Below are 13,444 nucleotides of genomic sequence, written 5' to 3' on the forward strand. Positions count from 1 at the left end.
CAGCGAAGCTGAAAAGCTTTGGTGCTGCTGAGCTTCACATGAGGACTGAGGTTACCCCATCAGGAGTTTACATAAGGATCCAATTGTTCAAAGCACTACACAAAATCTCCTCCCAAGAGCTTTGGCCCAGATTTCTAAAGGTAGTTAGGCATTGCTGCACTTAGTATTGCAATGCCCAGGCCCTGGTCTACACTAGGACTTTATTTAAAAATAACCTCAATGAGGTCGAATTTATAAGTAGAGTGTCCATACTACTAAGCTTTTTATTTCAAACTAACAGGCTGCTTAATTCAAAATCTGTACTCCTGCTTTTCCATGAAGAATAATGCTAATTCTGAAATAGTTATTTTGAAACAATGGTAGTGTGGATGCTCCACTGCTGCTATTTCAAAATAATTGCTCTCTGAGGCCTCTCACAATTGTACCTCTGGCCACACTTGGCATCTCCACTGCTCTCCCGCTCCTGTGGAGCTTTCAAAGTCCTGGCATGAGGAGAAGGGCTTCTTGCATGTGGCCAGCTTTGTAAGCCCTATGTGAGAGACCAGGACCCAAGGCAGAAATGAGCGACTCCAGTGCTCACTTGGACCCTCCAATGGCTGCCAGCATTTCTGATGCTCCCATGGTCTCCACTACACAGGGACACAGGGGAGCTTTGGCCTGGGCTGATGCGGAGATCTTGGACCTCATCGAGGAGGAGTCGTCTAACCTTCAGGATTTCAGCACCAGAAAAAGGAATGCAGCTATCTATGGCGGGATTGCCACCAGCCTGGCTGAGAGAGGGCACACCAGGATCCTCGACCAGTGCCACATGAAAATCAAAGGGTTGTGGCAGGCCTACCACAAGGTCAGGGAGCAGAGCTGACACTCTGGGGCAACACCACACACCTGCCACTACTATGACCAGCAATGCCATCCTGGGAGTGGGGCTGGTTACCTCCCCCACCATCGTTATCGAGTCTTGCCAAGACATACCCAGAATCAGCATGCAGGAGGGCAGTGTGGTGGAGGAAGAGGCTGAGCAGGAGGAGGAGACTTGCTAGGTGACCATGCCTGCCAGCCAGGACCTGCTCCTCATTTTAGAGATGGTCTCCCCCTCCCAGGACATCTCCCAGGCTGCTGAGGAACCCAAGGAAGGCATTTCATGTGAGTTCTATAATTTTCCCTATCTACAAGTGGGATTAGGCGACAGGCTGCAAGACCTATGCACTATTCTCTTGGCTAGGGTTGCCAGATTGCTCAACAACCTTGGTTCCCCTTTTTTTTTTCCTGCCGTGTTCGGTATTTTTTATGAAAGTATCTTGCAACTCTACTCTCAGCCAACTCAGCCTGGGGGGTCGGACAATAGTCTGTTCACATGTGTGCACGTGGAACACCAGACTGGAGTACTCAGCTCCATGATCCTCTCACACAAGAACCCCTCGATCCTACTCATAAAGTTCCTGGAGAGGCCTGCCTTATTCCAGTCTCTGTGGTGGGACACCTTGCTATGCCAAGCCATCACTTAAGAACTCTAAGTCTGAGGCAGGCTCCAATCAATGCAGACATGCTATTTTGGACTAATTCTAACTAATTTCGATGTTTCCCTGTAGTGAGGACACGCTAGTTCGAGTTTGTTAAATCGGGATTTATTAAGTCAAATTTACTAATTTTGAAATAGTTTCCTAGTGTAGATATGAACTAACTGATTTAAGAGCCTAAATCCCACTCTTATTGGTTCCCATTGATTTTTATCTTCCTTCCCAGCTCATAGGTTGCAGTAATGGAGCAGCTGAAGAACCTCTTCAAGCCCCTTACTTGCATTAACTATGCCATCTTCAGAATTAGTCAAACTATGGCAAAGCTCATTTACACAAGAAAAACTCAGTAAATAACAAGATTTCATCCCGTTCTATATTATGTTTACAATAATCATGTTGCTGAGGATTTGTAAAGTATTAAATTGCAATAAAGCATGTGTACATATGCAGAAAGGAACAAACATCAGACAGCTTCTCATGTTTTGCTTTTTCTTAGAGAGAATTAGCTTTATTTCCTTGGCAGTTTATTTAGTCAATATCCTGCTTAATCAAGAATCAATTAATGGTTTTATTGACAGCTGGAATCTTTCTTGGCACTGATGAATAAAACATTTCACAGTCTGTAAAATGCAAAGGCAATTTTTCTCTGTTTTACAGTTTTTGTAATTTGTTTTGACTTTTTATGTGGTGGTAATCAATAAAATGTATATTTTATTTATTGGCATTTCTATAGACTTCATCACAGCAGTATTTTAGCATCTTATAAATAATGAATGAAACATCACAATTCCTTATGAAAATATATTATTATATAGGCGAGGAAAAGGCGGCACATATTGGTTTATCAAAGTTACAAAACGATTCTGTGATAATATTGGGAATATTAGCTAACTCTCTTGAACCTCCATCATGTACTTTAGCCACAAGATCATCATTCTTCCATGGTTAAGATAATTTGGCAATGGTTATCTTGTTTATCTGGAATTGTGCATGGTATTAGTTTTATTAGATTACTAATTATGACAGTCTTTCCCAGTAATGCTCCAAGAAATGCTTTGAAAAACAGTTTTCCTCAGTACCAGACTGGCTTGGATACGTACTTTTTTTTTTTTCTTTCCTGACTGCAAGGGTCAGAGAGAACCTTTTCGGATAAGAAGAAAAGGTGGTAAGCCATTAGGGGCACATCTACACAGTAGGGCAAAAGTTGAATTAAGCTACGCAAATTGAGCTACATCAATTGCGTAGCTTAAGTTGAAATAGCTTATTTCAGTTTATAGCGCAGTCTACAGAGCAAGAAGTCAAAGGAAGAACGCCCGACTTCCCCTACTCCTCATGAAATGAGACTTACAGGAGTCAGAGTAAGGGTATGTCCACACTGCATTCCTTTTTTAAGAGAAGAATGCAAATGCAGCTGAGCAAAATTGCAAATGAAGCGCCGATTTGAATTTCCCATGCTTCATTTGCATAATCACTTCCAGGCACTATTTCGAAATACCCTATTTTGAAAAAGAAATGCTGTATAGATGCGGTTATTTCAAAAGAAAACCCTTCTTTCAAAATTACCCTTATGACTTATAAAATGAAGTTTAAGTCATAAGGGTAATTTTGAAAGAAGGGTTTTCTTTTGAAATAACCGCATCTATATAGCATTTCTTTTTTCGAAATAGGGTATTTCAAAATAGTGCCTGGACGTGATTATGCAAATGAAGCGTGGGAAATTCAAATCGGCGCTTCATTTGCAATTTCACTTAGCTGCATTTGCATTCCTCTCTAGAAAGAGGAATGCAATGTAGACACATCCTAAGAAGTCCTCCAGTTTGCAATTATTTTGAAATAATGGTTTGCAGTATAGACACACTCTTTGTTATTTCAGAATAACCTCAGTTATTATGGAATAATGCTTCCTTGTAGACCTACCCAATAAGTGCAGGTACTCTATAGGGAAGGCATCCAGGGACCAGATAAATGGCCTGGAAAAGGACTTAAAAGGAGGTCATGGAAAAATGAACAGAACAGGGCAAGAGGTTTGGGTACTCCTTTGGGCATCTCAGCTCAACTCCCTCCAAAAGGCCACTGGGGGGGCAAGCAACCCAGCTCTGGCTCCCCCCTGAGGAGCTGCCAGGGGGACTAGACAGCCCACCCCCTCTTGAGTAACCACCAGCTGGGAGAGCTGAGCAGTGCAACCCTGCCCCCCTGGGAGGAGCTGCAGCTGGAGCAGTGTGATCATCACCACCACAGATGGCTCCAGTAAGCCCCCACATCTCCCAGTCCCCTGGTCTGGGCCCCTCCCACTTTGATTCCTGATGCTTCCCTGCCCTGAGTCCTCTACCCCGTCTTCTCCTCTCACACCTCACACCCTATGCCCTGAGTCCCTCCACACCTCCCAACCCCCTGCAACTCCCCCCCTTCTAACCTGAGCCCCCACAAGGGGCAACACCAGGTAAATCCACTACTCTGTATAATAAAATTGTGACCTGATTAAAATCCATATAAAATGTTTCCTGTCCTTTTTGGTGTACCCAGACAATGCTGCTTACATTATCACGTTAAAAAAAAATCCATGGAGTGGTTTGTGGGATTTTAGTAAAAATTTACCCCATTGTAAGCAAATTCAGTTCTGCTTACTAAACTAATAAATATGTTTTAATACCTTTCCTTGTATCTTACAATAACTGATGTTGAAATATGAATGGTGCTAGCTAAATAACTATCTGCACAATCATTCCCTGCTGATGTTCCTAATCATGATATGAAAGATAATATTATAAAATATGAACAGTATTTCTCAAAACAAACCAATATATCACTGATAATAAAAGCATACAGACACAAAGGGAATGTAGTAAAAAGAAACCTATTAAGGTAATTAAAATACATATTTTCTGTCTACAGTTTTCTGTTGTCCAATCGTGATTCTTTTGTAGTCAATGGCAGTTTTACCATTAATTTTAATGGGGGTAGCACTGGCATGTAGGTTAAAAAGAGCATTCCTGTGAGGGAAAGGGAAGATGTGTCAGTTCTAGAGGTGATCGTGTATGTGGCATTTTCAAAAATACTATGCCATTTTGTTAAGCAGATCTTTAAATTAATTTGTACCACTTTAACAGTAGGATGACCTGCCATACTGTTCATGAAAAGAGAATCCTGTGATAGCTGATTTTCTCTTTAAAGTAATTAACTCTGGGGAGTATTTGCCAACCTTCATCTCAAAAACACATGTTAGCTGCTCCACCTCTCTCTGTCAGTTTTACACTGCTTCTGGTCAATTTGCTATTAAGGTGTGATATACAACTGAAAGGGAAAATGCTGGGGCATAGACACAGGAGGAAGCTTGTCAGAGATTTGGCAGTTTAAATGCCAGAAGGCTTGCATAGGGTGTGATTTTTCTGTTCATATCTAATATGGTTCAGAAACTTCAGTTAACACAATATATTTGGCAATAAACATAAAGTATCTATTTTGAATTTTTTATTAGCTTTTTTAGACTGATTAGAAAAATACAAGGAAATTAACAAACATATATTTTCTTTCAGATGGGAGATGAAAGAAGATGGAGTCCTGGAAGAGGAGGAAAAAGCTATTGTGGAACATCTAAAAAAAGTGTGTTTCATACAAACCCCTCTTGACTCAGAAGATAAAGAACTATCACCTTGAAAAGAGTTTGTGTAGCACTTTCTGCTGAATTAAATATGATTAGAATAATTGTTTAGTGATTATTAAAAAAAATCCCATTTATTCATATACTAACTGGAGTTACCCGGCATTGCTCCGGAAAGTTGGTATAAGTGAGGTGAGGAGCCTGAGGAGAGGGAGGGGGAAAAAAAGCCATGTGCCTGCCACTGGCGCCCGAGCCCACCCTCCGCCAGCCTTAGTGAATGACTGTCCCTGCCACTTCCCCTGGGAAGTCGCTTCTCCCCGCACTGCCAAGTTCCGTGCAGCCCCAGGGAAAGGTGTCGGTCTCTCATCTCTTCCCTCCCACAGTACCTTAAAACCTTCTCCTGGATGAAAGGTTATCTCATGGAAAGTTTGGTTGCGGTAGCTCTTATAGTGTCCAAGTTATTAGCGCACAAACATGCAAACATTCTCCTTTATATATTATAGATTACATGGCTAGAAAGTTGAGGAACTTGTATCTTGATGAGTAGCAGTTAGAAGCTAACGCATGTTGTTCTGTTACTGTCTAGTCACCTCTTTAAAACAGCAATGTGTGTGCAAGAATAATGTGAAAATGCTGTGTTATATAGTAGAACATATCTTGGCACAGAGGAGACAAGAAGCTGAAGGCTAAATGAAAAATGTTTTTTGAAGCATAAAGTTCACCAAAGCATTATAAATGTAAGCAGGGGCTAAATTACTGCTTGCTATCAGCCAGCTAAAAGAAAATACAGGACTATGTAGCACTTTAAAGACTAACAAGATGATTTATTAGATGATGAGCTTTCGTGGGCCAGACCCACTTCCTTAGATCAAATAGTGGAAGAAAATAGTCAGAACCATATATACCAAAGGATACAATTTAAAAAAATGAACACATATGAAAAAGGAGAGAGCTGCTCTGAGGGTGGGTGTGCTCACTCCAATTGTTTAGCCCTGCAAGATAATTAACTGTTGATATGTAAATAGAGCTCATGGCAGGAGGGGAAAGGAATCGGAGTTGTGGTTATGTAAATCCAATTCAGCCAGGGCTGATGGAGGATCAGTGTTGGAATGGAATGTGGTGTATTGTAACTAATTTGGAGCTGTTGTGGGGGTCATAAATCATGCTACCCCTAAATGTGGGAACTGTAAAATATGACACCAGTGCTTGCAGGAGAGATGCCATCATTGTAAGAGGTCTCAGAGGAACAAGTCTTCCCCCTTGCAGAGTTGAATGAACTGAGTTGGGGGGAGGGGCTAAAGTCAGACTGCTTCATACCTGCCAGGTTTGAGCTGTGAGATTGGCTCAACGTTCCTCTTTCCCCCTTGTTTTAAGGATAGACCTAAAGCAGACTCCATGAGGAGTCTTTCTGCTAGTCCAGTGGAAGCTGGAATCTTTTGCTAGCCTAGGTGATGGCTAAACAGTTAAAATCACTAAGAGCTAAAGTCACTGGTTTGGCCTGGAGCCAGACCCATTGCGGCCAGTGAAGTGGGTGGCGGGAACAGCAGGCGGCTGGTGAAGCGGGTGGTGGGAACGTCTGGCGGACGGCCAGTAGGAGCAGTGGCAGGCAGCCAGAGGAGCTGCTGGTGGTAATGAGTGGCTGGCGGCCAGCGGAGCGGCTGGCAAGAACGACCAACAGGAAGCAGGGGCAGCACGCAGTTGGCATCACATCAGGCTCTATGAAGGAAGTCCTCAGAGTGATGTGTCTGAGTCTGCACTGACTGGACAGAGCTGTAAGTGGGGCATTTGAAGTGGGGTAAAGAGAAAGTTTGGGTAAGTGAATCGAACTCTTACCTTGTTGGACTAGTGAACCTGAGAGGCCAACGACATTGCTCAATCCATTTGAGCTAGGACGGTTACTCGCGGGGGGTTATGAACGCTGTTCACGGTATTTTCCCAAGTCAATGCCATGTCACTTCTCTCTTTCATTAAAAGTTTCTTTTCTACACTCAGACTTTGTGCTTGTGAGTGGGGAAGCATTGCCTCTCAGAGGTGCCCAGGGGTGTGTGAATTTCCCAGGCTACTGGGTGGGGGCTTGAGCTGGTTCCGTGTGAGATGGATCCCTAGAAACCGGCCCTGGTTGCTGCTGGCCCTACCCAGCACAAGGGTTACATAAATACTACTACTTGGGACATTCTCTAGCCTGAGTTTGCCAGTATATTGCAAATACCATTCTGAGGTCCAAATGTATCTACTCCTATGTCGGTGTGCAGTAGGATAGAGGTCAAAGTTCAGAAAACCTCTTCCCTAGTTCAATGCAAACGCAGCTTTATAAAGGACTGCTCAGGTTAGTAGTGCTAGCTCCCCAAAGAAGGGAAAGGTGCACAAGGCTATACCATAGACCTGATCTCTCACCTCAGCACCCAGCTTTATGTGGAGTGCAGCAGATGCATGCTGTCTCTTCTGAAAGACTGTAGCAGAGGTGAGTTAGCCAGTGCTTCCCCAGATGAGCTGTGCTTACTTCAGACATTCTGCCCCTACTTAGGCAGAGAATCTCCTCATCCGCCATGCCATGTGGCTCAGATTTAGAAGCACATTGCTCCCAACAGCATTTGAAGCTTAAAAACACATGCTTTTATGAAGTGTAGACAATACTCCCAACAACTGTTTTAATAGTGAACCATGAATGAAAAATCTGGTTTTCCCTCTACTGCTTCTTTCTAATGTAAACTCCTGTTTTCAATTATAAACCCTGTATAGCTGTGTTATCTAAAATTCATATCTGGCTCCATAGTCAAAATTTGTATTTTAATCTGAAATTCTCCTTCAAAAAATGTAATTTTAAAAAACCATTAAGACATGCCTGAGGCTGTTGTTGGAGGTCACCTACAAAGGCAATCTCATGAACATTCCTCTATTGTAAAAAGAAGTCAGACATTTTTTATACTTGCTTTTCTGCATTAGAAGCGTGGAGTTCTCATTTCCCTTACTTTGCTAGAAGATACTAACAATAGTTTAGTAGGGCTGTGACCTGAACTGTAGCCCTCCCTGTTCCATTTCCTAGGCAAGGAGAGCTGGTTCTTACTATCAGCAAACAATGGGTCTGAATCTTCTCTCCCAGGAGGTTTTTATGGGAATAACTCTATCGAGTTGTTCAAAATTACTCCTGATTTACAATAATAGAGACAAACAAATAGAGAGTCAGGACCCAGTGTGACCTCTTTTTCCAAATGACCTTGGTGAAATCACTTTAAAACATAAATAATGATGCTACATCGTGCAGTTCTCCCTGCTCCTGTCTGGTCATTTTTGAAACATAAACCAAACATTAGACCATTTCAAATGACATCTGCATCTCATAGTCTTCCAAAGATCTTGCCTGACTCTACCAGCAAAGAGAAGGAAAGGAAGCAATCCTATTTCTAAAGTTTATTTGATTTCTAAAATATTTTAATCTCTAAAAATAATCATGAAAAAGCTGCTGTTTTTAATCTTGAAGCAGTTTTTATATATCATAAAGAAGTGCTTTGGATTTCACTTTTCAAACCAAAACTAAGCTTTTAAAGCTTGAAACGTGGCTAGAGGAATTGCCTAAAAGGGTAGAGGCTATATACTGGCAAATGAGGCATACATGCTTCTACCCATATTAATAATGTAGAGTGTGTGGAGGTCAATCAGCATACTTGGATTAGTCTGTCCTACTCTGTCAAAATTTATTTTACTGTATAGAGTAGCTAATTAATCTATTGTATTGTCTGCACAGGGAAATTAACTAAAATAGCTAACTTGGAAAAAAGAACTCTTGTTCCAGAGTAAGGACATGTCTACACTAGGAAATTACTTTGAGATAAATCCAGAGTTATGCCAATTTTAGTTAACAAAATTGAAATAGCGTATCCCCACTATGGGGTAACATCGAATTTAGTCTGAATTATTTTAAAATCGCATGTCCATACTGATTGGAGCCTCCCTCAGATTTAGAGCCCCCAGAAGCATTCTGGGGAGGGCAACAGGAGGGCAGAGACTTCTTATGGCTGCCTGGTCAGGCAAGCTGTGACATGTGCATTCAGGAGCTCCTCTCTATGGCTGCATCTCACACGCTACTCCTCCACTGCCTCCCCCCGTAGGACACAGAAGGGATGCAATGTGCTGTGATTGTCCTTGCAAATGCCACAGTGCTCAAAGCATGGAGCCAGAACTGCTGCAAAGCAGCACTACGCTCATGAGCCTCAAGCTGTGCCTCATGATGCAGTACTTCCAAACTGCCCACATGCTGCTCCAGCAGGATGAGGACCAGCCCAGACTACAGGCCCTGATCTCTCAGGTCCTGGTGCTCCTGTTGCACATGCTCCTGAATCCTTTGAACACTGTAGAACACCTCTTCTGGTGGTGGGAGACCACTTTGGAGTGGTGGGACCTCATTGTCCTGCAGCTATGGGATGACCAGCAGTGGCTGCAGAACTTCTGCATGCAGAAGGCCACCTTCGTCGGTGGCTTGGCCCTGCCCTTGGGTGACAGGACATCTGACTGAGACCTGCCATCCCCGTGCAGAAGTGCATTGTCATCATGCTCTGGAAGCTTGCCAAGACAGACAGTTACCACTAAGTCAAGAACCACTTTGTCATGTGGAAATCCACAGTCAGGGATAGCCTGCAGGTAGCCAGCATCATCAACCACGTGCTGCTATAGAGGGTCGTCACTCTGAGGAACATGGACAGCATCGTCAATGGCTTTGCTGCCAAGGGCTTTCCCAACTGCGAGGGTGGGAGGGAAGAGGGGGTGTAGACTTCCCCATCCTGGCCCCCCGCCACTGTGCCTCAGACCTCAAACTGGAAGGGGTATTTCTTCATGGTGCTGCAGGCCCTCATGGATCACAAGGTTGCTTCACTGATATCAGCATCAAGTGATCAGGGAGGGCGCACAACACCCACATCTTCCGGAACTCCTGCCTGTTCTGAAAGATGCACACTGGCACTTTTTCCCCAACAGCACCATCAGAGTCATAGAGGGGGACATGCCTGTTATAATCCTGGGTGATGCAGCCTACCCCTTCCTCCTCTGGTTCATCAAGCCATACATGGGCTGCTTGGACCCTACCACAGAGCACTTCAATGCCAGGCTGAGGAGATGACACATGGTGGTGGAGTGCGCATGGTGATGGAGTATACATTTGGCCATTTAAAGGAGAGGTAAGTGGAAGGAGGTGAGGGAGGAATGGGGTACAAGCCCCTGATGGGGAGGACTGGGCTGGCTCTGCGGGCTGCTCGGGGTGGAAGTTCTCCTGCAGCCCCCCGATTGTCCTGTCCCCCCGGATGGCAGCCTGCGGCAAGTGCAGCCGGGCTGATGGCCGAGTGCTGTGATGTGCCGAGTGTGTTCAAAAATAGAATCTCTCTTTATTGAACAAAACTGGAGGAGACTGGGAAAAGGAGGTGGGAGAGGGGAAGAGAGGCTGGGAGAGGGGAGGGTAACTAAAATGATCAGGGGTTTGGAACAGGTCTCATATGAAGGGAGGCTAAAGAGACTGGGACTTTTCAGCTTAGAGAAGAGGAGATGGAGGGGGGATATGATAGAGGTCTCTAAAAGTATGAGTGGTGTGGAGAGGGTGCATAAAGAAAAGTTCTCCATTAGTTCCCATAATAGAAGGACTAGAGGACACCAAAGGAAAGGAATGGGTAGCAGGCTTCAAACTAGTAACAGAAAGTTATTTTTCACAAAGCAAATAATCAACCCGCGGAACTCCTTGATACAGGAGGCTGTGAAGGCTAGAACTATAACAGAGTTTAAAGAGAAGTTAGATCAATTCATGGAGGTTGGGTCCATGGAGTGCTATTAGCCAGGGGATAGGAATGGTGTCCCTGCCCAAAGTTTGTGGAAGGCTGGAGAGGGATGTCACGAGACAAATGGCTTGGTCACTGTCTTTGGTCCATCCCCTCCAGGGTACCTAGGGTTGGCTGCTGTCGGCAGACAGGCTACTGGAGTAGATGGACCTTTGGTCTGACCCAGTACGGCCATTCTAAGCTCAGGGCTCAGTGTCGGGGGTCTCAGTGGATGACCTTTGTTTTCATGCAAACCTGCTCCTGGGTGGCCCTGGCAGCTCTCCTGCCCTAGACGGCCACTTTCCTGTGCCTAGTGCGGAGGTCGTGGACGAGGTCCACGATGTCCGCACTAGCCCAGGCGGGTGCCCGCCTATTGCGGTCCCGGGCAGGCTCCCAAGAGCCGCCAGCCTGGTCCCAGGAAGAGGCGGAGGGCTGGGGGGCATCGGGTGGCTGGCTCGAGCCGTGCCAGGTGCAGGGTCTGCTGGCTGGGTGCTGGCAGGCTTGAACCTGGCACGGGCACCGTAGCCAGCCCGTGCCCCTTTAAGGGCTCCGGGGCCGGGAGGGGGGCAGAAGAGTTTCCCTGGTGGTGCCCAGAGTGGCCACCAGGGAAAGCTGGGGAGGGCTAGCCTCCCACTAGTTCAAATTAAGGGGCTACACAGCCCTTAATTCGAACTAGTAAGTTCGAACTAGGCTTAGTCCTCGTGGAATGAGGTTTACCTAGTTCGAACTAAGCGCTCCGCTAGTTCGAATTAAGTTCGAACTAGCGGAGCGCTAGTGTAGCGCCTATCAAAGTTAATTCGAACTAACATTCGTTAGTTCGAATTAACTTTGCCTATCAAAGTTAATTCGAACTAACGTCCGTTAGTTCGAATTATCTTTGTAGTGTAGACATACCCTTAGATGCTACTGTTTGGAACGGGGCTTGCAAAGCTATCCATGTGGCACAAGTCCTTCTCCTGCAGCCTGGCGTTTTAAGCTCTGCAGGAGAAGGGGAGCAGTGGATGTGCCAGGTATGGCCAAGCTGTTAGAAGTGCAGCTATGAGAAGCCTCTGGAGGCCAATTATTTTGAATTAGCACCAGATCGTCCACACTTTCAAAATTTCAAAATTAGCATTATTTCTCAAGGAAATCAGGAGTACAGATATTTAAATAACCAGCCTGTTATTTTAAAAGCATAAGCTTGGTAGCATAGACGGTCTGTTTATAACTTCAAAATAAAGGGGATTATTTCAATATAACTCTCTAGTGTAGACTAGGCTAAGAGTATGGGGAGTTACTCTGGAATTGGTATGCTTTATATGATACCCTTCCTTATTCCAAAATAAATGTGGGGGCAAACATTAAGAAATATCTTCCTGCAATACCCACCTCGCTCAATAGCAGCTTAGTAGAAAGCTCTGGGATAGTTATATCTACCATAGCAGGTATATATATTTTTAATCTTTACGAAGTAAAGCTAAAGAGATGGATGGAATCCTCTGTCTGAATAAAGTCTGAAAACGTTCACAGTATCTTATTTGGATTTTTTTTTATGCAAATATAGTCTGTCTTCATAAATCTAAGAATTCTAACTAATTAGTACTTAAAGCTGAAGTTTCTGTAAATCATAGTGTGAATACAAGTATAGTCAGTAAGAAGGAACTCTTCATATAGACTCTCAATTGTAATTGGGGGGGAGCAAAAAGGGGAAATAACTTGTACCACGCAGGCACTTTTCCAATAGTCTGTATTTGCTGAGTGGAATTAAGTCTGAATAAGAGCAGTGGAGGTTTATAGTTTTGATTGCTAAATGGAATGCCATTAATTTGTCAGAAAAATTGTTTATTTTCTACTTAATGCCTTTTCTGAAGGAGAACACTAAGTAGCACTTGAAAGAACTGCTTATTTTTACATCTATTTCACTGCTATCTAAAATTAAGAATATTTGTACAACAGAATCTTACTTTCTATAACTTTCCCCATAAAATAGTGTCTGTACATTATACATAAAGTTCAATTATCTCTGGAAAGTACTTTCATTTTTAAAAGTGACATTCATACATTTATTGCTCCTGTAATTTACATACTAGCTTTTTTTTTTTAATATGCGTGTTGGTCCAAAAATGTCTTTCACATATTTACACTTATCCTTAGGAGACAAAGGCTAGGAGATTAAATATAGAGATTTTAGCAGAGTGAATTCAACAAAAGGAAAGATATAACTGTAAAAGACATAGGGTACATCTATACTGCAGTGCTATTTTGGGATATTTCCAGTATCCCAAAATAGCTATTCTGTGTCTTTTTTTGAACTAACAGATGCGCTATTCCGATGCTCCTGTAAACCTTGTTCTACAAGGATTAAGGGACATTTCAGAATAGCGGTTTATTTTTAAATTTGCCACTGTGTATACACCGCCAAATTACAAAATAAGCTATTTCAAAATACACTTGAAATAAGCTACGCAATTTGCGTAGCTCAAATTGTGCTGCTTATTTCGATCTAAGGGTGCACAGTAGATGCACCTATAGGGATTTAAGGACCAGATTATTCA

At 43.5% G+C, this 13,444-nt stretch overlaps 1 protein-coding gene across 1 annotated transcript in view; it reads left to right on the forward strand.

Annotated features, from left to right (window-relative positions):
- KIAA0825 (KIAA0825 ortholog) overlaps nt 1-5,219 on the forward strand; it is a 380,197-nt gene extending 374,978 nt beyond the window's left edge. The window contains exon 21 of the mRNA XM_075932138.1: nt 5,051-5,219. Within this exon, the coding sequence (XP_075788253.1) occupies nt 5,051-5,171 (121 nt within the window). The 3' untranslated portion in view covers nt 5,172-5,219. The remainder of the gene's footprint in view (nt 1-5,050) is intronic.
- The last annotated feature ends 8,225 nt before the right edge of the window (nt 5,220-13,444 follow it).

The sequence above is a fragment of the Pelodiscus sinensis genome, chromosome 6 (assembly GCF_049634645.1).
Source record: "Pelodiscus sinensis isolate JC-2024 chromosome 6, ASM4963464v1, whole genome shotgun sequence".
Lineage (NCBI taxonomy): Eukaryota > Metazoa > Chordata > Testudines > Trionychidae > Pelodiscus > Pelodiscus sinensis.